The sequence below is a fragment of the Neomonachus schauinslandi genome, chromosome 1 (assembly GCF_002201575.2).
Source record: "Neomonachus schauinslandi chromosome 1, ASM220157v2, whole genome shotgun sequence".
Classification (NCBI taxonomy): domain Eukaryota; kingdom Metazoa; phylum Chordata; class Mammalia; order Carnivora; family Phocidae; genus Neomonachus; species Neomonachus schauinslandi.
Genome location: NC_058403.1, coordinates 185,181,937 through 185,209,031, shown reverse-complemented (window position 1 = coordinate 185,209,031; position 27,095 = coordinate 185,181,937). Strand labels below are relative to the sequence as shown.

The 27,095-nt window shown below is 43.1% G+C and overlaps 1 protein-coding gene across 2 annotated transcripts in view; it reads left to right on the top strand.

Annotated features, from left to right (window-relative positions):
• Positions 1-27,095, top strand: part of PTPRG (protein tyrosine phosphatase receptor type G) — a 701,884-nt gene that overhangs the window by 516,181 nt on the left and 158,608 nt on the right. For both annotated transcript variants that reach the window (XM_021695223.1, XM_044921263.1), the window contains exon 6: positions 23,580-23,646. In XM_021695223.1, the coding sequence (XP_021550898.1) occupies positions 23,580-23,646 (67 nt within the window). The remainder of the gene's footprint in view (positions 1-23,579; positions 23,647-27,095) is intronic.

The window sequence follows — 27,095 nt, the reverse complement described above, 5'->3', positions numbered from 1 at the left end:
TTGGTATTGAAAATTAAGAGATAAATCAGAAGCGGGCGCCTGGGTGGCTCAGTTGGTTAGGCGACTGCCTTCGGCTCAGGTCGTGATCCTGGAGTCCCAGGATCGAGTCCCGCATCGGGCTCCCTGCTCAGCAGGGAGTCTGCTTCTCCCTCTGACCCTCACCCCTTTCATGCTCTCTGTCTCTCATTCTCTCTCTCTCAAATAAATAAACAAAATCTTTAAAAAAAAAAAGATAAATCAGAAGCTTTTTATTATTTTTTTTTAAGATTTTATTTTTGTATAAGCTTTACACCCAATGTAGGGCTTGAACCCATGGCCCCGAGATCGAGAGTCGCATGCTCCACCAACCAAGCCAGCTAGGCACATCGCTTTATGTTATTTCTTACTAGCGCATCTTTTTTCGTTTCCTTCTTCCCTTCTTTCCCTCATGATTTTTGGTCCTATAAAAATCCCTTTTTCATAGAAATTTTCTCATAAATCTTGTTTCTCAGCTATTTCTCATCAACTTCCCTTCACTTTGTGTTTCTAGCTTCTGGGAACACTGAACCCAAAGACTGTGATTTTCCAGCAGCATGCCTGGACTCTGGTAAAACCTGAGAAAGCCGATCTTTTAGGTTCTTACTGTTCTGGGTAGATGTCCATTACATCACAGTCTTTTTTTTTTTTTTTTAAGATTTTATTTATTTATTTATTTGACAGAGAGAGACACAGCGAGAGAGGGAACACAAGCAGGGGGAGTGGGAGAGGGAGAAGCAGGCTTCCTGCAGAGCAGGGAGCCTGATGCAGGGCTCGATCCCAGGACCTTGGGATCATGACCTGAGCTGAAGGCAGACGCTTAACGACTGAGCCACCCAGGCGCCCCATTACGTCACAGTCTTAATGAAATTTTGTGTCACTCAGCTCTCCCCAGGTCACCGCCACTTACAGAGCTAAGCAGAGTTTTGCCTTCTCTTCCCACATTGTGCATGGAATTTCTCTGAAAGAGTAAAGTAAGAGTCATCCATTTCAAACACCTCAGATTCCAGTCCTGTTTTTTAAAAGCATCTTCCCTTTTCCCACAGTCTGAGATGTACCTAGAAAGGCCAATCCTAGAAAGGAATATTTGATTACCCACCCCCAGTTCATTCCATCTCCTCAGTTCCTTGTTCCATCAAAGCCTATGATGCTTTCTCCTTCTTTTCATTCCGGTGTCATTTGGTGACAGATGGTGAATAAAAGCAGCGATCCCAGGCCAGGTGGCAGAGTATCTGTGTCTGCATTTTGATGACACCTGTCACTGGAGAATCTAGGCATACAGACTGAGATAGTGTCTGGGGACAAGGCAGAGGAAGTGGGCAATCTGGAGGCCCCACCAGCTGAGGAGTGTACTGGGGTCTCACGAGCTTATGCAGTTTTGATGTGATTTTGTAGTTAAACCCAAATTTTTAAGCAACTGGCATTTCACAGGAGTTGCTCATAACTTGACTCATGTTTTCTCTTGCTTGACTTTCCCACCATGAGGTGCAGGATTCTATGCAATAAAATCGTCAATGAAATAAAAGCACAGGCAACATTATGCCACCCCTGTGATTAACCAAGGTTGTTAGTTCAGGTTCTAGAATATTAGGTATATTTTTTATTCTCTGGCGTAACTGCTTAGAACTATGCTTTGGTAAAGAGAGTAGGCTGGAATTGTTTCCCTAGGTGACCTGCTATCCAATCTGCATGTCATTTTCAAGTCAGCTGAACTATCCAAACTAAAGCGATCCACCAGCAGAAATCTACGCCCAACTTCTTGCCAAGCTAACATTCTGGTGGGGACTGCAGAAATGGAAGAATTTATCATTTTGACCTCTTGACGTGACAGGCTTCTTTGACACAGGGTAAAAGAGAGGAGGAATATGCTTACATTTTCTCTGTGATCAGCTGTCTTTCTCTTGGCCTCCTAATACTTTCTGTTCTGACATATAGAGAGAGATAGGGAAGAGAGAGAAATGTATGGATATACGTGTCTGTATCTGCATGTAAGTTTAGCTATTTACTGTCTCTTAAGTGTCACCATCAGTCCATTCTGTGGTTCCCAGATTATAGCAGAGCTTTCCAACTCTAGCTGCTAACACTGATTCATCAGGGCTGCTATCCTCTGGCCATATCAGCAGAGAATGAGCCCTGCCTGGTTTTGAATATGAAGCTTTGTGGCTTGTCTCCCTCAAGTTATCATTTGTCTGATGTCCTCTGCTTCAGGTCACACACTGTGCTACAGCCCATACTTTCTACTATGTGGGAGGGAGCCCTACTTGCTTTACTTTCTGTCCAAACACAAAATGCACTTTATGGCAACACTAGTGTGGAACCTTCCAGAGATTTTTTTTTTTTTTTTAACAAATGGCAGAAGGACATAGGACATTGTTCTGGTGCTGTTTCACCCAACATATCGACTCAGGAACAGCGTCATGGTGACATGATAGTATATGTACATTGCTGTATGTGTATCCTATCCTGCTCCCATGATGTGCAGTTATTGTCTTGTTTTATTTTGTGAGCCAAAAATGAGATTGGGGCATGAAATCCTACAGCTTTGGATATTCCAGAATCCCTCTCTAATAGCCAAAATTAAGTAGCAACTCTAAATGATACTGAGAAGTCCAACCTAAAGAGCTTTCGGTTCCTGGTCTTTGTTATCTGGAAATTGTCCTTCTCTTGGCAATGATTCTGGCTTTATTCACTTGTACAGTCAGTCGTTCACTTAGTAAATTAGGATGAAATACCTGGTATGCCCCAGACACTATTAGATTATCTCATAGCAAGTTCAGTCTCCAGTGGAGAAATGTGGACTGGTGTTTGTGTTTATGGTATTAAGGACCATATAAAAGGGTGGACTTGAGCATAATTCTGTTTCCTCATTAGGTTGCTTTTGGTGGGGAACAGAATTCACTTAAACACTTCATCGGGAAAAGTCCCTCCATGCTCTGTGGGAGTGAAATCTGGAAAAGTCTGTCTGCAGTGCCATGTGTGACCATGAGTCCAAAATTGTAGCTTTACTGAGTTTTCGAAACCTGGCGATTTTACTTCTAGAAGTTTATCCTAAGGAGCTTAACGTGCATATGCACATAGCTGTAAAGATGTTCATTCAAACTTTAAGAAGTAGTGAAAAATTGAATACAATCTCTATGTCTGAAGGTGAGATGAGTTACGTACATTGTGGTCTATCTATGCAGTGGAATCATAAACATACGCCACAAGTGATGTTGGGGGCTCCTGGGTGGCTCAGTCGGTTGAGCATCTGACTCTCGGTTTTGGCTCAGGTCATGATCTCCGGGTGGTAAGATCAAGCCTCTTGTTGGACTCTGTGCTCAGCTTGGAATGTGCTTAAGATCCTTTCCCCCTCCGTCTCCCCCCCCCCCTCTGCTCCTCCCCCCGCTTGCACACCCACTCTCTCTCTCTCTTTCTCTAAAATAAAAAAAAAAGTGATGTTGAAGAATATTTAATAACCAGAAAAAAATGAAGCTATTTTTGTACATGTACTTTTCACACATTTGAGAAATAGGAAAATGTTGGGGGCACCTAAGAATCCGACTTCAGTTTATCAATCACATAGGGTCACTGTGAAAATCAGTGGGCTAATTCACATAAAGCCCAATATTTGGCACATAATAAATGTGATCTGTAATAATGTCCATGATAACAATGAATGGAGATTGCATTGAATAAAGACTACAAGTCTACACACCGAAATATTAACATGGTTTACATCTGCGTGAGAGAATAAACTTTGATTTTGATTGTTCTTTTTTTTTTTTTCCCAGTGTGCCTGAGTATTTTTGAAATTTCTGCAATTAACAGTGGAAGTGTGGTCACTTCGGCATTATGAGCACCAGTATTTTTTTATTAATAGATGTAGGAACTTCATCATTACAGTGGAATTGGGGGGAATGAAACAGTTGCCCACAGATATTTATGGCTAAGTTTCACCAAGACAAAGAGCATGCTTTAGGCATTGTCAGTGGGAAAATTCATTTTATTTCTAGGGCATCTGTATTAGCAGTGGTGGCCAAATAGCTGTGTTAATGTTCTGGTGTGTGATTTGGGTTAATTACTGTCATAGTTTTATTAGACTTTGACATGACTTTTTTTTCCCCAGGAAGTAAAATTTGAAGCTATTCAAGATTGGTATTAACTATCTTGCTGCAAATGCATTTCTATGGACAACAAAAATCAACAACTATAAAACCGCAGTGTCTATAGGGGAGCGAGGATTTCCTAATACAGACATCACATAGAAAGCCTCCTTTGGTTTTTGTTTTTGTTTTTTAAGATTTCATTTATTGGGCGCCTGGGTGGCTCAGTTGGTTAAGTGACTGCCTTTGGCTCAGGTCATGATCCTGGAGTCCCTGGATCAAGTCCCGTATTGGGCTCTCTGCTCGGCAGGGAACCTGCTTCTCCCTCTGACCCTCCCCCCTCTCATGTGCTCGCCCTCTCTCTCTCATTCTCTCTGTCTCAAATAAATAAATAAAATCTTTAAAAAAAAAGATTTCATTTATTTATTTGTTTGTTTGTTTATATTGGGGGGGGGAAGAAGGGCTAGAGGGAGAGGGAGAGAGAGAATCCCAAGCAGACTCTATGCTGGATGCGGAGCCTGACATGGGGCTTGATCCCACCACCAGAGCCAAAACCAGGAGTCGGACACCCAACTGACTGAGCCACCTAGGCACCTGTAGAAAGCCTCCTTTGATTTTACTTGCCTTTGGACCTGTGTTAGTTTACTTGCCTAGAGAAGCATTTAAGACCAGAAGGTTCTAGAGAAGGGACTGGTTGCATTTGCTTCTCTTATTTCCATTAGAACCTTCTTCTTTTTTTTTTTTTTTTTTTTTTAAGCTTTTTGGTAGTTAACCACTTTTGACTCATTAGCCATTCTTTATATTAAATTTTTCCTGTTCAAAGTACTGATGAGGCTCCTGTCTCCTAACTGGACAGTGACCAAAAGCGAAGGGACAAGAGAAAAGCCACCTGCAAAACGAATTAATTGCTACCGGACTGTCAACTCATGACCAACACTCTATATTCCTCAACGTGCTTAATAACTGATTTTATTTTAGTCTGGATTACATCAGACAGCCCATAATCAGGTGCTGAATATGCCCATCAGCATTACCACATCGAGTACAAAATAAGTAAATACCTTCTATGCCTCCATAACATGAAGGCATTTATCCACTCAGCGGAGATTTATCCAGCAGGGTCGGCGTGCTTGGCACTTGAGGAGGTGCTAAAGAAAGGAATGGTCCTCTGGCCTGGCCTTGCAAGCTCGTCGGGGAGACGGGCCCTGGGTATGTGGAAAGTTCACCAACAATGCAATAAGAGTTTGCAAGGCAGCTTACAGTCCCATTAGCATTTGTATTGCTTCATATTTCCAGACTAAGTAATGTTGCAGAACACCAGTATTCTGTTCTGTACCACCCGCTCACATTTCTGAGTGCATGGGCGTTCATTTGTCTTTTCAGTTGTTTTCCATTTTCCCCACATACTCGATTCTCGCTGGTGGGAATTTCAAGGGCTGCAAATGGGTAGGTCCTCTGTAATCAATGAAAATAGTTTATGACACCAGATCTTTGAAATGGTGTCTGAATATGCACACTTTGGGACTTGAGGAGTTATCTCTTTTACTGTATAAATTACTGGCAGCCAGCTGTGCAGGATGAAGCAGGAGTGCTTTGTGGAATGCCAATGGTTTGGAGATTGTAGGGCTCCGTGGGAAGCGACTCAAGTTTTGGAACCTTTACGCAGCTAAGACTCATGGAGCCAGATTGAGAGTCTGGTCCCTTCATACATGTTCCCTGTACGGAATAATACTGAAGATGTTCCCTTCTCAGAATTGTTCTACTGAGTCCCTCGAGGGGAACCGTGTGCCCTTCTCTGTGCGGTTCATGCAGAGGTGTTGGATCACACTGACAAGCCATACCTTGGTGTCTGGGACTCTGAACTGTGGTGAAGGTAATGCTCTGGGATTTGCTAGCCCAGCCTTTGTCAGCACGTGCTTTGAGGAGTACTGGTCCTGGAAGATGCTCGACCTTGGTCAAGTCCTGGGAAATGCTATCTAGTCTAGAATATCCTCCTTCTCTTGGACACTGATGGTGCAGTTTAGCATAACAAAGGCTCTCTGGCAAGTCCTAAAATAAAAGGAACCTGTCGTTTTCTAACAAGGTATTCCTGAAATTTTGTCTACGCTGGATCCTTTCTTCCTTTAAGTATTGATTGTCCCACCAAAATACTGTTTTCTCTACATTAATTAGGGAATCTGTCTGTTGTTTTTGAATAGCTGTCTTTAAAGCCTTCACCCACCTTTGTGTGTGTGTGTGTGTGTGTGTGTGTGTGTGTGTGTGTGTGTGTGAATTTTTTGGTGGCTCCTGCCATCCCTAAGAATTAGAAGGTCGGATAAAGGGTCATGGGGCCTGGAAGGGGAACCATGCATTTGAGGTATAGGAATTGTGATGTAGGCAATGGCTTAGATTGTACCAGAAAGACCATGGTCTCCAGTTGGAGCCCTACAACTTTCTAGCAATAACTTTGACAAACCACTTGTCATAAAGCCTTAGTTGCCAAATCTGTTACGTGAGCATGATTACTTGTTCTTAACCTCAGAAGTATGTTGTGGGCAAAGTGAAAAAACGAACGTAAAGCATGCGGCGTAGTATGTGGCTCCTTGTCCCCTCCGGCCAGATACTAACTGTTATTAATTTGAGGAAGCATAGACGGTGGCCAGCATTTGGGATGGTCCTCTGCAGAGCCCACCTGGGCTTGATAGAGGCAGTGACTGAAATTTTGAACTAGGTTTGCAGAGGTGCTGCCCGTGAAATGGAAGAGATCCTGCCTGATAGCAGGTTAAGCCAGAAACATTGCCATGTCTCTTAGGTGTGTGTGCTTCCACGTCTGCAAGGAGGGGTCCTTGAGGAATGCAAACAAAACCCAGCAACTCACACAAAGGCTGCTGGAGGAGCTGGGCATCCCGTGTCTGCTTTTTCACCCCGGGCTGTGGTGTTCCTCCAGCTTCACTGTGCAGTGTGTTTGCTCAGCGCAGAGCACCTGCCCTTCAGCGCAGAGCAAGTCCCTTGAAATCCGACCCCAGTATAGAGAATCAGGTGCTGCACAATTCACGGGATTAAAAACAGTGATTCCTGTCTCCGAGTGGATTTCACTCTGCGCCTGTTTGGGAAAACAGCTGCTTATGCTTAGCTTAGCAAAACACTTCTCTGTTTTCCTAGCCCAGGTCAGGGTGAGGTGGGGCTTGCTAAGGTCCATGGAGATGGTCATTTAGTGGCATTTTCTGTCCCCATCCCCCAGGAGGAGGGGGTGGATGCAAGAGGAGTGGTATGGGAATGTGGCCTCTGGTTTTCCAACCTCTCGACAGTGTGTCAGAAAGACAGCAGCCCATTGGAAGCCAAGGCAACACTGTTGGTGTCACTGGCCCTGGGTTGTCTTTGCCAAAACACTGGCTTGCTTTAAGATAGGCACATATGAATGAATTCGTTTATCATGTGAATATTTGATATACATGCAAATTTATCAAAATCGATATATACAGATAGATCAGTATTTGAATGCAGTATTTTCTCAAAAAGCAAATACATTTTTTTCTGGTTCTAAAAATAATCATGTACAAATTTCAAACAGCGTGAGAGCAGGGCCCGTTAAGGAGAAAGGAAACTGGGTTGCCCTTGATCCCACCCTCCAAAGAGAACTGCTGATGCTTGTTCTATCTGCAGTCAGGAGTTTTAAATTCTTTTTTTTTTTTAAGATTTTATTTATTTGATAGAGAGTGAGCTAGAAAGAGAGATCATGAGCAGGGGGTGCGTCAGGCAGAAGGAGAAGCAGACTCCCCACTGAGCAGGGAGCCCGATTTAGGGCTCGATCCCAGGACCCTGGGATCATGACCTGAGCCGAAGGCAGACGCCTAACTGACTGAGCCACCCAGGCTCCCCAGCAGTCAGGAGTTTTAAAAGCATTTATACATATGTGTCACCTAAGTAGGATGAAACTCTACTATGAAGTGGTTTTGACCCTAGTAGTGTGTCATGGACATGTCTTGATATTGGTAGGTATAGATTTTCCTTGCCCTGTTTTAACCACTTTATTCTGTTATACTGATACCATAATTTAACCAGTTAGCTATTAATAGATTTTTTTAAGTTGTTTCTAATTTTCCCTATAACGAGCAACACCAAAGTGTTATAGTCACTTGTCTGTGCCCTTACTCACTTATCCAAATTTTTTTCTTTATATAAATTCTTAGAAGTAGCTTTCCTGGGATAATGAGTACGCCCAGCAATTTTGGAAGGTTGTCACAGATGATACTACTCGAACCAAGTCTGCCAGTACCTACTTGACAAGTTTCTCATCAACACGGGGCATTTTTGTTCTGGAAGTCATTATTTTAATGTACAAAATTTTTGTGCTATTTATACCATTTCATTCCTCCTCTCTTCTTTCTGTAGTAGCCTAATGACTTCACCCATTTCAACTGTTGAAAGTGTATAAGAAGGTCGATAGGAAACAACAACAAAAACATACAAAGTTAATTTAGAAAGTAACCAATTTTTTAATCCAAAATAAATACAACAATTTATACTCTTGGACTAGTAGTAGTAGCTATAACCTTGCTAAAATGGGATCCAACTAAATGCTTTAGCTGTACAGAACACAGTCAAAACTTATAGATTTTCAAGCCATCAGGAAAATATAGATTTCCAGGCCATGATCACGTTTGTCTCTTCTCTTATCATCCTGCCTCCCGCCTCTTCTGTACCCCAGTGGCCTGACTTCCAACCAGACAGAATTTTAATCTCCCTTCAATTTCAAGGGAGGTGGTATATACAGAGGGTCTCAAATTCATAGATAAACCTCCTATAGGTTTATCTTCCCAACACTAATGCAAATGACTAAAAATCACAAATGAAAATTTTCCTTTCCCTCAGGAGATTAAAAAGAATGTTTATCTCTGACACAGACTCCCAACTAAAATGGCATTCTTTAGTTTTTAGTTATACCAACAGATTTTCAAGGGGTTGGAATATAAGCAGGTGGGTTACTGCTCTGTAAAAATGATTGAGCATGGAGGAAAGACTCTGAAACTCATGTTTGCTCTTCACTGACAGCTAAGCACAAAGAAGAGAATTCATATATCACTTATATATGTGCTTGAAGTATTATTAATTTCTCTTTATTATCTAAGAATTTCAACTTACATTATAGAGTGTAACTGCACCAAGCACCATATTGATTGATCCAGGACACATTCTCATAGTGGGAGAGAATGTAAGTAGGAGGGTTATTACAAAAATCAGCTTACTATGATTTTTTTTAAGGTTTTTTTTTTTTTTAAGATTTTATTTATTTGATAGAGAGAGATAGTGAGAGCAGGAACACAAGTAGGGGGAGTGGGAGAGGGAGAAGCAGGCTTCCTGCAGAGCAGGGAGCCCAATGCGGGGCTTGATCCCAGGACCCTGGGATCATGACCTGAGCCGAAGGCAGATGCTTAACGACTGAGCCACCCAGGCGCCCCACTATGATGTTTTTAATTAGCCAGAGTTTGTGTATATTGTAAGCAACTTTTCCAAATGTATTTTATATATTGTATTACTATGGTACAGTGATAATAGTTGTTGAGGGTGCATATTCCGTAAGTGGATTATAGCGTCAGTTCTCATGACAGCCGTAAGAGGTTATTCAAACTGTGTTTACTGAATTTTTCACTGCTTATTTTGAGGTTGAGAGAACGGAATTGCAGTGAGGTTAAATGACTTGCCCAAAGTCAGCCTGATATCCAGAACTGAAACCTGAGGATCTGCCCAACTCTCAGAGACCTTGCACTTGACCATGATGCTCTGCTGACTCCCCTGGTCATGGGACAGATGGTTAGTCTGTCATAGTATCAGCCATGCCTTTTGGCACCATTTGCATACAGTTCAAATTCAGTATCATAGCTGTGCTGCCTACTTTCCTGAGACGTTGTACCGCACTCTTAGGTGCTTTATTGGCTGAAAACCGTCCCATAAACTATGTCAAATTGGTCATGGTTTATATGACAGAAAGAGACATAATTTTCCACTAAAATAGCAAATGTTGGATGAATAAATTATGATATATTCATATGATCGTATTCTCTACAGTAATAAAAAAAAGAACTCTTGCTACATGGAACATGGATGAATCTCATTGATACCGTGATGAGTAAAAGCAGTTGAAATGAGAGACTGTATGATTCTATTCTAAATATATATGGAATATGGAGGGGTTACCAACTGGTGGGGGGGGTGTGTCCTAAGGGCGCCTGCTGGGATGCTGGAAATGTTTGTCTTCATCTGCACTGAGATGACAAGGGTGTATACATCTGTGAAAAGTCCTATAGCTGTATACCTAAGGTTTGTGTACTTTATTGTTTTATGTTGTATCTCAATTTAAAATCCAGATGAAAAGTAAATCACAGCACATATTTCATCTGGGGCTTCAGTGTCCATGGGAGGGCCATTTTAATCTAAGGACATCTGCATCTTAGAGTTGATGGTTAATGAGACCTCTTATTAAAGCATGCAATACATTTTATAAAGGCTTTATCCAGAATTACAAGAAGGTTTGGGAACTAAAAGGGGATGCTCCCCATCAGCTGACAAACCACTTTATGTGGCTCATTCTCTATACTCTTCTATCAACAGAATGATTGCTCTGCGTCTCATATAGCAAGCAGTGTTGGACTTCACAGATTTAACATTCTAAAGCAACTCTCGTGTTTCCCGGTGCAGTGTTAGCCTTTTTGAATTACTTTTGCAGTGATATTCATGTCTGACTAGCACAACACCTGCCAAAAGCTGTTCCTAGATTTTAGGAGATTTTCATGTGATGTTTACAGATGGACACAGTTCATTTCCTGTGCCGTAAAACTTGGGCAGATTTTGTGCCATCATTGGAACTCCCTGCTCCGGAGTTGTAACAACCATCAATCAATCAGCCATTCCCCGAAGATTTTTTTGAAGTCTTAACATGGAAGAGTCCACCGGCTTCCTGTTATAACTCTTCAAACAAAACAAAGCTCAAAGTCTGGTTGACACAGTCCTAATACTATACCTCCTAATATTCATGTCACTGTTGCATAGCTCATAGGCTTTGAGAACATTATGGACAGAAAAATTCATACTCTTGTGTTTCATGTCCTTTTGTTCATCTAATAGATACATGTGCAGCCAAATAGATCCTACTTCAATTGTTGGCACTTATTAGGTGCTTTGTAAATATTTGTTGATTTTATTTTATTTTTTCTTAAGTAGACTCCGCACCCAGCGTGAGGCTTGAACTCATGACCCTGAGATCAACATTCACAGACTCTACTGACTGAGCCAGGCAGATGCCCCAATATTTGTTGATTTTTATAAGTTAGTGAGTCAATTAATGAATAGGCAGGTGGTTGGTTGATTGGATAGTTTAGCACTGATAATTGAACAAAAATATTTACTATTCAAAACTTACCAAATTCTTCATATAAATGCCTGGCGCTGTGCTAAGTATCTCATTTAACTTTCTCAACAGCCCTATGAGGGATATATGGTTAGTATCTCCATTTTATAGATTGAGGACACTGAGGCTTAGGGAAGTGAGGTAATTTATTTACCTGAAGCCAGGGCTGGCAAACTTTCTCTGGAAAGGTCAGATAGTAAGTATTTTTGGCTTTGCTGCTCAACTCTCATTGTAGCCAGAAAGTAGCCACAGACAGTATGTAAACCAATGGGCTCAGGTGGGTTCCAATAAAACTTTATTTACAAAAACAGATAGTGGGTACAATTTTCTCAATGACCGTAGTTTGCTGAACCCTGTCACACCCCATCAGTGATGGAACTTTGACTTGAACCAAGGCAATGTGACTTTAAGACCATACTGTATTTAACCAATTAGGAACAAATTATGATCCATTAAAAAAATATATTTGTTGATTTTATTTTATTTTGCTTTAGCAGTCTTCATTAATAATTATTTTAGTCTGTTTACTTGTTTGTTTTGCTTTTTTCTTTCCTTCCAAAGTCTTCCTTTATCAACCACACTACTTTTCAGTTGTGAATTTGGAAGAAAATAAAACCAAAATTCACCTCATAATAATAGTCCCCTGGTCTGTATGCTGTGGAATGTGATGCCTGTTGTCACATCCTTTCATTATACACCTGCAGGCCTGCCCCAGGAGGTGTGAGTCACTGTCCACTTGCCCAGAGGTATCAAGTCATGGACCTCAGGTCACACAACCAATACAAAGCCAGGACTGGAATCAGATTCTTTGGACATAAATCCCAGATTTCTTGGCTAAAATTTTCTCTTATCTTTTTTTTCTCTCTCTTATTTTTTCCCCCTTCTTGCCTCTTTTATAGCTACTTGTTGTTCTTTCTGGAAAGCAAACATTTGTTAGTGTCTGCTCGGTGCTGGTACTCAGGTGGATGGAGCTGGGAAGAGAAAATCAAATTAAATAAAGGATGAGCCCCGCCTTCAGGAAGCTGTCAGCCCAGTCAGGGAGACAGGTGTTCAAGCAGGTCGTGCTATGGCAGAGGGTGCATTACAGGTGGCACTTGGTGACATTGGGGGGGATGAAGACCTCTGACTTACTTCAACTTGGAGGACTCCCTCCCCGAAGCCTGGATTTCCTCAGTGGACCAACCACTTGTGTTGCGCTCTGAGCTTCAGCTAGTGACAAGGCAGAGACTGGTGCTAGGGAGGAACAAGAGAGTGATGAGTTAGCAGATATTTGGGATGGCCAGTTTCATTGGGGTGGTTGGGGAGAGCCTCTTGTAGCTGAGATCTGAAGAGGGAGAACCCACCCTGCAAGGATCAGACTGAGGAGCATTCTAGACAGAGGGGACAGGGCCAGGGCCAAAGTGAAAAGACCCAAGAGTATCTGAGGAAGAAGGAGGAGGAAGGCTGGCGAGGCCAGACTGTGGTGAACCATGGGAATCGTGGCAGTACGAATCTGCAGAGGGCCTTGGCCCAGATCCTGGAGAACTGCTAAGCAGGCATGTGTTGTGATTAGATTTACCTTTTGAAGGATCATGCTAACCCAGTGGTTCTCACTGTCAGAATCACCAGGGAGCTTTCAAACATCCAGATGCCGAGATCCTATCTCAGGTCAGTCAGAACAGTATTTCATCATTGTTGTTGTTTGTTTTTCTTGCTCTTTTAAAGCTGATTAAAGGTGATGCCAGTACTTGGAGGGTACAGTAGACAAAGTAGGGAAGCCGGTTAGGTGAGGCTGTTGGAGGTCGTTTAAGTTCAGAGTGATGGTAGGCTAGGCAGCAGAATGGAGGAGCTGGAGAGAGGTATGTTTAGGAGGTAGAATCTTCTGGACTTTTTTTTTAAAAGATTTTATTTATTTATTTGAGACAGAGAGAATGAGATACAGAGAGCATGAGAGGGAGGAGGGTCAGAGGGAGAAGCAGACTCCCTGCCGAGCAGGGAGCCCGATGCGGGACTCGATCCTGGGACTCCAGGATCATGACCTGAGCCAAAGGCAGTCGCTTAACCAACTGAGTCACCCAGGCGCCCCTCTTCTGGACTTTCTGATATCATCATACGTGGGTGTGGAAAGAAAATAATTCCTGGGTTGCGTGGAAATTAATTCCTGGTTTACTGGGTGGAAAGATGTTACCATATTACTGAAATGACAAATTGGGGTGGGGGAGCTTATGCTTGGCTGGATTTAGCTTGGAACCCTGATACTGTTGGTCTGTCTGTAACCAGAAGTAACTGTACTTGTATCTTTATGTGTGTTTCTGGGTACCAGCAGGGCATGCCTTCCCCTTTGGGGTAAGAGTAGCTATGGCTAGTTTTATAGAATCCTGGGTATGTTAGGCACTGCGCTGAACATTCATTTAATCCTCTTAACAACCCTGTGGGGTTAGGGGGCAGTAATCATTTTTTTACAGATGAGGAAACTGAAGCACAGTGAAATTGTAATTCACTTTCACATGATCACCAACTGTCAACTGGAAGAGGGGTTTTGAACCTGGGTCTACCAACCTGGTTTCAAAAACTCCGCTTAACCCCTATGCTACTCTTATACATGCAAGTTTCCGATGAGTTCATCACAGGAGATGAATGTTCATTGTTTTCCAAGAAGTGACTTAGATCATTATCAATGACAGTTTTCACAAGATAAACCTCTTCCTGGTTAAATATTACCTATACCTCCCCTACTGGGGCCATTTTTTTTCAAGTGAGCTGCTGGAGGAATTGGAAGATCCTGAGCACTGTTGCCTAAATAAGTAGACTGCATGCTCTATGAAGAAATCATATCATTTTCTCAAAGGAGAGAAAGTTGGCCCAGTTCCCAATGATTGCTGGGAACAAACTTTCTGGTTTTCCATTTTGTTCTGCTACAGATAACACGTTCTATCAATCAAGACCTGCTGGGAAAGATTTTGTCTTTCCTCATTGCAATTTAATTTTATCCTCTGTTGAACTCAGGTGCATTTTCCATACAAAGCTGAAGTGTTTAGTTAGCATTAATCTGTGTCCTTCCTGAGATGGGGCTGGCCCTCCTGTAGACTATCACGTACTTGAAAGGAATTTTCCTAATTTATAGATTTGAAGACATTTGTACACTTAAATAATTTCTTGTATCCCCCAAAACATTGCTTAACTAAGGCTCTTAAATCAGATACTCCAACGTTAATGATAGTATCCTGAAAACAATTTTCACTGATTTGTGGGTGGATGACATGGGATGTTTAAATGAGTTAATGGATTGAGTCCTGAGGCCAGTGATGGCATAAAGTCCCATTTACAGTATCGGGCACCAAATCCTTCACATAAGTGTGTGGTTTGGAATAGGGAATGCCCCATGAGATATTGCTTGGGAAAAGTGGATTGATATTTAATGAATCTTCAGAGGCTACACTATGGGAGCAATCATCCAGTGCTCTAAAAGAGGCACAGAGAAGAAATGCCCCTTCCAAAAAAAAGGTGTGAAGTGTGTAATTAGTCTGCACTTAGCTTGGTTGCTGTGAATCAGAAGCAGCAGCTGCTCACACTGGTGCATTTTGCTGTGCACCTTGCCCAGGGACATCTTTCTTGGAGAAAGCCTTGGGTTTGCTGCTGAAATTTATCGTTTTCCTATGTTTGTTCAACCATAAAAGCTACTGAAAATGCTTTGTCCCAGAATTGATTATGGATGGCTGTTTGCTCCATTTGGGGTTTGCTCACTATTTTTGCCAAATTTCTTGGTTGGAACTTGGATTTTAAACATACTGCTTCCCCTCAAACTCTAGAAGCTGTGATGCAGCATAGCATTCAGGCCTGTGAGAGGCAAGAACCTGTTCAGAGGGGTGGGGACTGCCTTGAAGAGCTGATACAGCAGTGTAAGGAAAATGGTGACGTGTGGATTTTTTAGGGAGGCCAGTGCCCTCATCTCCCTGTGGGAATGAGCACTGGACTATCAGATCTGTGAGGAGGAGGTCTGTGATTTGTTCCGTGCCATAGCCCAGCCCCTAGTTCTTGGCATGTGGTTATCTACTGCTGCATAACAGATGACCACAAGCTTAGCAGCTGAAACCACATGCATTTATCATCTCATAGTTTCTTTGAGCCCCCCTGCTTCCTGGTTTCTAAGCAGGCTGCAATCAAAGTGTCAGCCAGTATTGAGGTCTCATCTGAAAGTTCAGCTGGGGAAGTATTCACTTCCTCAAGGGCTCTTTGAATGAGGTCCTCAGTTTCCTTCTGGCTGTTGGCCAGAGCCCACCATCAGTTCCTCACCATATGGGCTTCTTTAGCATGGCTGTTTACTTCACCAAAGTGTGCAAGCCAAGGAAACCATAGTGAGAGCAAGATGGAGGTTAGAATCTCTTATAACCTAATCATCGAAGGGTGTCTTTTTTGGCTCGGCTACATTCTACTTGTTAAAAGGAAGCTGCTAGGGTGCCTGGGTGGCTCAGTTGGTTAAGCGACTGCCTTCGGCTCAGGTCATGATCCTGGAGTCCCTGGATCGAGTCCCGCATCGGGCTCCCTGCTCGGCAGGGAGTCTGCTTCTCCCTCTGACCCTCCCCCCTCTCATGTGCTCTCTCTCTCTCATTCTCTCTGTCTCAAATAAATAAATAAAATCTTTAAAAAAAAATAAAAAATAAAAATAAAAAAAAATAAAAGGAAGCTGCCAGATCCAACCCATCCTCAAAGGGAGGAGATCACACAAGGGCCTAAAAACCTGGAGCTGGGGATCATTGAGGGCCATCTTAGTGTCAGCCCACCACAGCATGCAGTTGGCACACGGCACATAGTTACTGAATGAATGAGTATAAGACCTACGTTCTTGCCATTTAGGCCAAGGGCATCATTCCATTTTCCCATCACCTCTTTATAGAACTGTAAGATGAGCAAGGTCATTTTAATATTTTATATATAGTACTTACATGGTATTTACAGAGTCTTCCCCCATCCCTCATACCACCGTCTGGATGCTTCATTTATTTCCAACCTGATGACCTTACCTACTTCTAAGGAGGAATGTTTTCAAGGGAAGGATCAATCTGGTGACCCCTTTGATCCGATATGCCTCATCTTTTATATTTTTCTTGCTGCACACATGGTAGGGATTTAAAGCAGTCCCCACACAGTGCTTTCTGGATTCAGAGTCTTTTGTAAATGGACTGCCCTAAGCAGCTTTTTGCTTCGGGGAATGAGAAAGCCAGGGTGAGAGTTCACATGTAATGTGTTTTGGTTGAAGCCACTTGCTCCCTGTGGAAGCAGTCCGCTCTGCTTTCTCCCCCAAGACTTTGATATTGTTGGGGCTTTTCAGTGCATGGCAGGATTATTAACAAGAGAAAGGCCAAGTTGTCCAGCACTGCCACACTGAATCGAGAGAAACTTGCAGGCGAGAGTCACTGAACCTGAAATAAGCTGCTTTTGCCCTAGGCTTCCCCAGATTGCATGCCCCTTTTTTTCCCCCCTTAAATTCAAAAATCATAACAATATCTGTGTGAAACGGTTTGCACTCTAGCCTAAGACTCTCGGTCCTACTTTGCTAGGTTGGGTTTTTTTTTTTTTTTTTTTTTGCCTCTTTCCAGTTCAAGAGCAACCTTTACTTTGAGAAGTCTGGCAGGGGTGGGACAGGCAGGTTCTGGGTCTCTGTTTAGAACTGCAGTAAAGGCTTCCCCACTACCTTCTTGGCTCTGAAACACAATGCATTAAAAAGACAAAGAAGGACAAAAATCACCATGTGGAAGTTCCATTCGTCAGGTGCCCCAGCCTGCCCATTTTCTCTCTCTCTCTCTCTCTCCTGCCTTGGCTTTGAAATTGAGTTTTTGAGTGAGTCCAAAGCCAAAGGAAATGGCATTGTCTACTCAGTCCGGGACAGTTTGATCCTCATGAAAAGGAGAAATCGCCTGCATTGACAATAGGCAAGGATGCTGCTGGCAAGATCCGCAGTAGTGCAGATTTGCTACTGGGCCTCGCTGTCACCCTGCTGGGTTGGTTTTTCCAGTAATAGACTCCTCCAAGCCAAGTCTGACAATTAAGTGGTAAATACTCTGGTGAGCAGGAGTGGGAGCAGAGGGATAGAGAAGGTCCGTTTAAGTAGACCAAGAGCATTAAATTCATTTCCTCCATGGCCTTCTCTGGCCACGCATCTCAATGCCCTGGAGATGAATAACTTGTAAATTGACTGGTTTCCACTAATGTTATGAATTAACAGTAAGTAAGCTGTGTCATTGGTCCAGCTCCATGGGGAGGGGGGGAGTGAATTCTATTAGCATTTATAATGGTGTTGCCTTTTCATATTAATTCCTTCCCATGGCTGAGGAGTTAGGAGTTTTCTCATCTGTTGATGGAAACCAGTCCCAAGAGGGTGTCCCGTCAAGTGCCGGAAAATGCATGATGATACGGGGCCATACCCTCCCTCCCCACCCCTCCACCCCCCCACCCCCCCCACCCAGGAGCTCTTGCCTCTCTTGTGAGATGCATCTGTAATGTACTGCATATCTATGAGATAAGGCTTAAAGTATGATTCTGGAAATCTGTTATTCAAAGTTAAACCAGTCCTCCTAGCCAGGAGTCCACACTTGGTGACTTGCCTTTAGCTGGCTGGGAGACTAAAATCCCTCCTTCCATGAAAGTCCCTATAGCTTCACAGAGCTCCTTTTTCCTTTGCCATGCCTCATTCTGGATTGGGTCTCTGTTTTCTCTCTGACCTTATTCCATGGCCCTTGGGGGTGCTAAATGCACCAAGACCTCTGATACTGCCTTTTGTGATCCCATAGCAGCAGCGACAGTCAGGAGACAATAGAAGACATCGTTGGGATGTCAAAAGAGAAAAAAAGAAATTTCTCCCATCGGACACTGAAGCTGTAGGCTGTACATGAAGAAAAGCCCTATTTGTGAATATTTATAAGGAAAGTCAGGAGAAGAACAATGTTTTCAGTGTGGATCAGTGGGTTAGTGGTTTGATGCTATGCTTGTCTCCTTGAACATAGACATGTTTCCTAAATTATCGACCAGCATTTAATTTATTAATAAAGAAATCTGGTCTGTGTCCTGTCTCTGGGTTGGGCTTAGCCAAAATGCAGTTTGTGAACATGGCCAAGTTATGAATGATTTGAGCCAGGAAGCTCTTGACGGCAACTTGAATCAAAATATGGTGAGTGGTAACTAAGGTGTTGAGGTCAGAATGAAAGAAGCTGAGGCATCCTTGCTACGTGGCTCTTTAGGTTAGAGCCGTGAGAGGAAGAGGAGAATCAGATCTGAAATCAGATCTCCTGAGAAGTGCCTGCCCTTGTCCTGATCAGAGGACACAGTTACCCACTGACCCTCGGAGGGGCTGGATCATCGCCTCTGCAGTTCAGGAAGGCCAAATAGGTCCTGCTGTTTGTCACTTTCCTTTGCAGGCACAGTTCAATGGTGTAGCCATTCACTCCCAGCAGGCATAAATCCTTTTTCCCACAAGAGGATATTGGCTGGATGTGACGTTTATAGGACTAAAGGCGCGATGTCGGATTCAAGGCAAGTAGGTTGTCTTGGCCATTCTAGTTAGCAGATGGCCAGGACTTGAGAGATTGAAGATAATCAGGATCCAAGTCAAGGCACAAATGGCACAGTGGACTGGAAAAGTAGATGGCGGCAGATATCTGAACGCTGGGGCCTCTCTGCTTCCGTTTCATCTTGCTTCCAGCAGGAGAGACCACAAGGTCCTCCTAAGGGCCTGGATTCCAGACACAGCTCTAGAGATTATTGGTAACTTAGTTACGAATCTGATAGTTGGTTCAGTCCTTAACATGGTCTATTTTTTGGAAAGAGAATGTTATGAAGATTAGATTTCATCAGGCATTCCTATGAATTTGGCCTTTTGCCCAAACGTACGTGTCACGGTTTCCTGTATTGCTGATGTCTCTGTGTAGTTTGTTATATCTGAAGACAACTTAAAGGTTTTAATTCAGAGCCCTCTGTTGCGGGCATGCCGTCCTTTTGAAGATGACTAATGCCACTAAAGCTGCTCCGAAATGGAAGGGCCAGGAGCTAAGTTTTGCTGTGAGAGCACAAACCACAGGGGAAGGTGGCTGGGGAAGGGGGGGAGGAAGGGGGTTCCATTTCTTCGAGGCCATTTTAAGCTCATTTGTGCAATTGCCACCTTCTCAGTATTACTGCACAACTCCTTTGATCTCGGAGTGGAAGGTGGCAAATTTCAAGAGCCAGGAAACCTCCTCATGTGGCTTTAAAAGGAGCAGGGCATTATGAAGTTGAGTGGATGTCAAATAAAACATAAATTTGGATCTTTTGAAATGTGAGCTCAAGTAGGTATTACTTTTAGAGCCAAGTACATTGAGAAGTTCAGGGATGAAATTGCTGTCATTTGACACTCATTTAAATGTGACCGTTTGGGTCAGGTTGTTGCCCAGTCATTTCCATCCCTCTTGAATGTTGCATTTGGATTCAGCGTGACACTCCAAGCTTTGCACATGTAATCCTCAGGACAGCATTATGAAATTATATCCCCATTTTACAGGTGAGGACACGGAAGCTCTAAGGGTTCATCCCTGACTCGAAATTTCATTTTTCCCCCCACCCCTTGCCCCCTCGACTCTGGATTGAGACCAGAATGTAAATACGGGTTTCTCAAACAGCCTTCTTCACTGTAGGCATATTTCAAAGCTGTCCAAATTGCTTAGCTTATGTTTGTGAATTTTTTTTTTTAAGTGACAAATTGAATGAAACAGTAAATGGAAGGGATTATTTCAGTTAGGGTGGTGCCTTTACTGGAACAAACCCACTTATTAGCATGCTATTTGGATTCCCACCCTGAGTTTTGGAACCAAGACACAGACTGGAGAGTAAGCTCAGTATTATTTGTAAGTTACTTGGACCAGCCAATAATAATCTCTGTTATTTTCTCCCCTTCTCCTGATCCGTCTTCTCAACTCCAGCCATGGAAACTAGCAGTGGGGCCTGTGGAGGTGAATGGGCATTGTAGAAGGTGTTTTCATGTATGGGGTTGCTTAAAGTCTGGGGTCAAGACTTTGAGCTTGAATGAGACCAGACCTGAGTAATCAGACATGGAGATACTGTAGCCAGAGGTGGTCAGAAAGTACCTGCATTAGGTTGCCTGGTTATTTTACTCTTGTATGAGCTCCAAATGTTAATGGTGGGTTTAAGTCATGTGGGGTTAGGAACATTTTCTTTGAGTTTTCTCATCATCAAATAAGACTGAATGCATTAAAAGGTCCCCTTGACTACAAAACATCACCCCCGCCCCCACCGTTGGGATTGAAAATTAAAGTGTCTGTGAAATATTGCCCTGGTAGAGGAGGGGGAACACGGTTTTTGCGAAATGCATGAGTTAATTAGGTTGAGGGTAGATGCTGTGTCTTGGTATGTGGAATCTCACTGAGAAACCTTTATGACAAATCATAAGCAAAGCGTATTGGTTAAGAAAATTAATGGCATCATAGTCTGTCCCCAATCCTTCACTTCTACACACACTCATAGAAACTCTAATAGCTAAATTTTCTGCTGTATTAAATGATCCAAATTAGTTAACATAACAATTATTTTATTGCTTTATGACTCTGTAGGTTAGCTGGTCAGTTCTTCTGGTTAGGACCAGTTTGGGTGCTCTCTGCAGACTTCAGGTAGTTCTTCTGAGGCTGGTGAGTCTGGAACGACCTCAGCGGGGACTGCCTGTCTGCTCCATGTTGTCTCATCCTCCAGGAGACTAGCCTGGGATTCTTCAGCTGGTGGTCTCAGGATTCCAAAGAGTAACAAGAGAGGATAAACCTCTGGCAGGCAAGCCCTATATCATGTTCGCCAATGTCCCACTGGCCAAAGCAAATGATGTGGTCAAGCCCAGTTTCAAAGAGGGGAGAAGCTGATAGACCCTCTTGATGGGAGGAGTGGCCAAGTAAAAGCGCAGAGATACGTGTGACAGGGATGGCGGGAGTTTGTGGCCCTTTTGCCATTTCCCACAGATGTGAGAGTAACTACGGGAAGTTGAACTGGCATAAACTTCTCTGCCAGACTGAATCTGGACAAGGGAGAAGGAAGACCACGTTTTTGTCTCTAACTTCAGTTTGATATGGGATATTTCTCTCAGCTCTTATTTTATTCTTTGACTTTGGAAACTTGGCCACATTTACTGGTAGACTCACTTGTCTTGCATTCTTGAGTTGTGATTCCATTTTTGACCAGGTTTTTAAAATGTTGGTAAGTATTTGCTATGGTGTAAATATAAATGTTTCACTTTGGTGTCTTTTTTGTGAATGTTTGCCTTTCAAGAATGTTTTGTGCTCAACCGGTATGTTAAAGCCCTGGCTAGGGCTTCCTGTCAGGCAATTTGGAGGTATGCTAATGCCAACTCCCAGAATTCCACCATTGTGATCTGATACACACTCGGTTCTTATTCATTGATCGTTTTTTCAGTGCCTGTAGTGTTTACGGTGTAGTACCAAATTCCACCTCACTTTATTAGTCTGTAAACATAACACCATACCTAATGGTACCTGTGTTTGAATTTAGTCATAACTCAGGGCTCCAGACATTAATAGGTAATCACTGTTACCTCATAGAGCATGTAACCTGAATTTCTCAACCTCCACTTCTGCCCCATTGACACCTGGGGCCGGGTAATTTCTTGCTGTGTGGGGTGCTATTCTGAACATTATGACATTTTTAGCAGCAGCCCTGCCTCTATCCATGTAATGCTAGTAGCCCCTCCCTCTTCAACCCTACTTGTGACAACCAACAATGTCTGCAGTCATGGCCCGATGTCCCCTGGGTGGGGTAGGGAGTGGGAGATAGGTAAAATCCACCTCCAGTTGAGAACCACTACTCTCACTCGGAGATGCTGAAGCAGAGAAGAGAAAGAAATGCATGAAGTATGGGTATTGTCTGAGAGGAAACTAGGAGCAGCAACCCAACGGACAATTTGTAAGGGGCGGGGGGAGGAATGTGGAAAATTTTCAGTTACCTTAAAATTTTCACCTAACATCGTGCTGAATTAACTAGGAGACATCAGGTTGGGTCTTGCTACACGTTGAAAGGTTCACCAGTATCACAACTTCATTATGTTAGAAGTGGATTAAATAAAAATACCACTCCTGGGAAAAAACTCAGGAGATATGCTGACCACAGAGAATGGATTTTGGAAAACTATTTGGGCAAAGTTAGTCATCCACAAAAGTAGAGAAAAGTGTATCAAGACGCACTCGATATGCCTCATTTAAGGTCATAAATGATTGATTGAGTGCCAGTCTCACTGCATCTATGCCCTGCTCGCTTCCTGAATGGCTATCCACTCCTGGTTTATTTTGGAGTAAAATCTAGATGTCATTTCATTTCATTTCATTTCATTTTATTTATAAATACTTCAGTAACGTGTCTAAAAGTACCTCAAAACCAAAATTACAGTATGCTGGTGGAATTGTAGCCTTCTAGAAAGGGCAAGAATGAGAATTTGTGCTGAGTAATATCAGAAAGTTAGGGAAAAATGGGTAAGAGGCTTGACTTTGGGAGAATTAAAAACCCCAGGGGAAATGAAGTTGGGAGACAGTGTCTCTTCAGGCTCCCCTCCTGTCCTGTCCTCCCCTCTCCTGCTTTGACTCTTAGAAATTCCTCTTATAGTATGGGGTAAAGCTCAGGAGACTGGGGAGCCTTAGAAAGGAGAGGGGGCTGGCAGGGCACAGATCCATTTTCCAAAAAGGAGAGAAAAAAAACACATCACAAGAAGGTATTGAAATATTCAGTCAATGATGGATTACTCTTTGATGACTTTCAATGACTTTTTAGCAGATCCAGGTGTACTTTTAATAAAACAAAAGCAAGAGGGAAGTCTTGCGGTTGCTTTTTAAGATTTTACTGGGGCTGTGGTATTTCTCTCCTGTTCTAATGTATTCTGAGAAGTTTCTTTCTTTTGATTTAGACTTCCTCACTTGATTTTATGATATCGTAAATCCCTTGTGTTTGGTGAGAGCCATGGTCTATGGAAGACCTACACAGCCTGCTAGATAACATCTATTTTCCTCCCTTCTCTTCAGAAGATTAAACTGAGGCTGTTGTGTCTGATGCCAGAATAGATTTAACCAATCATGTTTCCTTTACTGTAGGTCAGTCCAAGGGACAATTCCGCACTGGATCCTATTATCCATGGGTTGAAGGGCGTCGTACATCATGGTAAGTAAGCCACGCACGCTTCTTTTTACTGGGATGTGAAGAGCTAAGGTCTCGACCTAAAGGAAGGGGGTTATCTTGCAGAGGACAGAGGGTGACACCCATTCCTCATCCTCTGATATTGAAGGGCATTAGAGTCATTATTTGATGGGTAAAGAGCGTGCCCATTTATTACCTGCAAATGGATCTGGGTTAACAGTAAGCAGTTTGTTTCTCTTCAGGTACCACTTTGAATGCCTATGTTATAAATCGAAGCACCCTAAGATGTACTATTGGTATGCGCTGAACCTGCCACTGTCTCCTGTCTCTCTTAAAAATATTCTTCTTTCAAATATCTTTGCATTAATAAATTTCTTGATTTGCCTCTCAGATTTAGGGGAAAAAATGTAAGTAGCTGTGACAAGTCATTAAACTTTGCCGCATGTGAGCAAGCATCATCAGCTGCTAGTGTGGAGAAAGCTAGGCCATGTTCTGGGCAGCAGACGTCTTATCCTCAGACATAAAACTGGGAGAGAAAGTAAGATAAATGGGTTCTCTCTTTCCCAACTGGTTTTTATTGGAGGAATTTCCCTGCAACTTAATTATCGGCAATGCATCATTACCTATGACATCAGGATCCTCTAATTTCAAAAGTACCCTTGTCACAGGGAGGTGTGGAGTCTTGGAGGTAATGCAGTGATTTGCAAAGTTTTAATAATCTAATTAGGATTCCAAAGACATTGACAGAAATAACATTAGTAACCATAATAAATCTCCCCTTCATCTCCACAGCTGTGATAAAACATCTTCACACCTTTCTGGGAGGATTGTCTTTCGACATTGGCCAACTCTGCAGAGCTTAACAGACATCTTACCCCATTTCTCTCAGGGAAACTAAAACCAGTTGTCAGTGTGCGGATACTCAGTTGATCAAACCCCTTCCAGAAATCCATAGTGTAGACTGAGTTTGGGGGGGGGTTGAAATGTAGTAAATGATGAGTAGATCTTCATTCCCCCTGACTTTTCGTTCTGTTTTAAAACAAACACACCATGGAGAGTTCTAGAACCTTTGAAATAGGTACCTATTCTTCGGTCAGAGAGGAAGCGCTCCACCAGCTATGGCCTTTAAGTAGATCTGTGTGTTCTTATTTCCGCAATGATAATTGAAGGAGATTCCGAATGTTAAAGGTAAGCAGAGGCTTCTGTTAGCTCCCAGATCCCCAAATCTCTGTGAACTCGCTGCATAGTGATCATTTGGTTCATGGGCTCTCTGCTAACATAATCGTGTTATCCTTGCTCAGTATCCACAATTACCCTTCCAGAGGCTGTTCTGTATATGCTCTTCTATGTTCCCCTGTTGCTGGGAGGGTGGCAGAGATGCCTGGGATGTGGTTTCAACACTACTTCCTAATGGAGAAGTCAGAGGAGACCTACCAGAAATAATTCCCTGCAAAAGGGAGTTTACTTATTTATACAGCAGAAGTGTGGCAGGCCCCCTGTGTGTGATTGAGAGACGCGCAGGGAGGTGTCTGGAAGGGAGGTGAGGCGAGGTGCCGCCTCTCTTTTCCCCTCCAGCCTGCCTGGGGTGCTCTCCCTCCCAGCTTTTGCATTTGCTGTTTCTGCTGCTTCTGTCCGGAAAGTTCTTGCCTTAACTCATCACAAGGGTGTCTCCCTTTATTATTTCAGGTCTCAGTTCAGATTCATGCCTCCTCAGAAATTTCTTTCTTTATTATCCTATCAAATGCCCCACCCGCTCCCCACTCCCACGGCTCCCTGTCATGTCATCCTAAGTTCCTTCCTTCGAACCACTTAAAAGTATCTGAAATAACTGTGTGTTTTATTTACTCATGTATTACCTACTAAAGTATCAGCCTTGGGAGGGCAAGACCCCCTGAGTGTGTGGCAAATAACAGACGCTCCGTAAATGTTAGCCAAGTCAGATAAACCCACAAATAAGTGAAAATATCAAAATATAGAACTGGAAGAAGAGGAGGAGAAACCAAAGGCCACTTGAGTTTTGCTTTGACTGGGAAGAGTAAGGAGTAAGAGAACATCTTGGAAATCTGACTTTGTCCCCACCCCCAGTTCTCCGGCTGTTGCTGACTTCATTGTGGTAACAGTCCTCCCTTTTGTTATTCTTCCAACAGAGAATGAACATTTGAAATGGCTAAAACAACTTTTGTTGGAACTAGAAGCATTTTCAAGTTGAAGGTTCTGTGAGGGAATTGAATGATCTGTTAATTCGATGGGACATAAATAATCGTGCCCTTCACAGAATCTCTGGCTTGGAAATGATGATAGAAATGTGTACAAAGGAAAAATCAATATGAATTTCAGATTCTGTTAAAATCAATATGAAAATCTGTTATGAATACTGTTACAACCAGTTCAGAATTGGTTTTATTTCTTCAGCTCTGGGAGTCATATCTTAGAATATTAATTCCTCATTAAGTCTTAAGTTTGTTTGTTTTTTTTTTTTAATAGGAAGAATCTTATATATTCTTTGAGCTGAAATGACAATGAGAAATCTGGTCGCCCCCCACCGAGGCAGACTGCAAGGTGGGGTTTTCAGTGCAGGCGAATTTGCTGGCAGGGAGAGCTAAAGAGGAGAGGGAGAAGCAGGGCTGGGTGGGGACAGTGTCGGCACCACAGTATAGGTCTGATCTCTCTGAACAGGGAGGGAATCTAGGAGGACTGCCTGGAGGCAGCTCTCAGAAAGTCTTTTTTTTTTTTTTAAAGATTTTTATTGATTTATTTGACAGAGAGAGACACAGCGAGAGGGAACACAAGCAGGGGGAGTAGAAGAGGGAGAAGCAGGCCTCCCGCAGAGCAGGGAGCCTGATGCGAGGCTCGATCCCAGGACCCTGGGATCATGACCTGAGCCGAAGGCAGACGCTTAACGACTGAGCCACCCAGGTGCCCCAGCTCTCAGAAAGTCTTGGCCAGGCCATTGAAGCACCTCAGAGCCAAGAGTGCATGTGAGAGGCGTCCTGTGTTGGGTTCCCCTGCCATGTGGAGTCACTTACTAGAGTGTCCCATCAAGACCGGCCTCCATGAGAACACTGCAGTCAGCCCTGAAGGGGCAGCAGCTATTGGCTGGCAGCTAACAAGGCTCCTCATGGCAGTTTGTCTCCGGAAGGAAGATCTTGGGCATGTACCTCCCTTGGCTGGCATGGAGGTTCACCTCTTCCTTCCTCATCCCATTTCCAAAGAGGTTTTTACTGGGTCCTCTCACTTTTAAAATGCTCACAGGTTCTTAGAAGCAGTGCTTGATCCTGTTGTGCGTAGTGATTAAGTGCAGAATTGAGGCATCCCACGAAGCTCGGCAGAGAGAGCACAGCAGACGTAGACCTGCCCTCCTTGCATTTATAAGGTCTCCAGGGACACATACGGTTAAGCATTGTCATTGCGTTATTAAAGAGTGGGGAGCAGCAGGTTTAACTCAGACTTGGGGGTATCGAGGAGGCACCTCA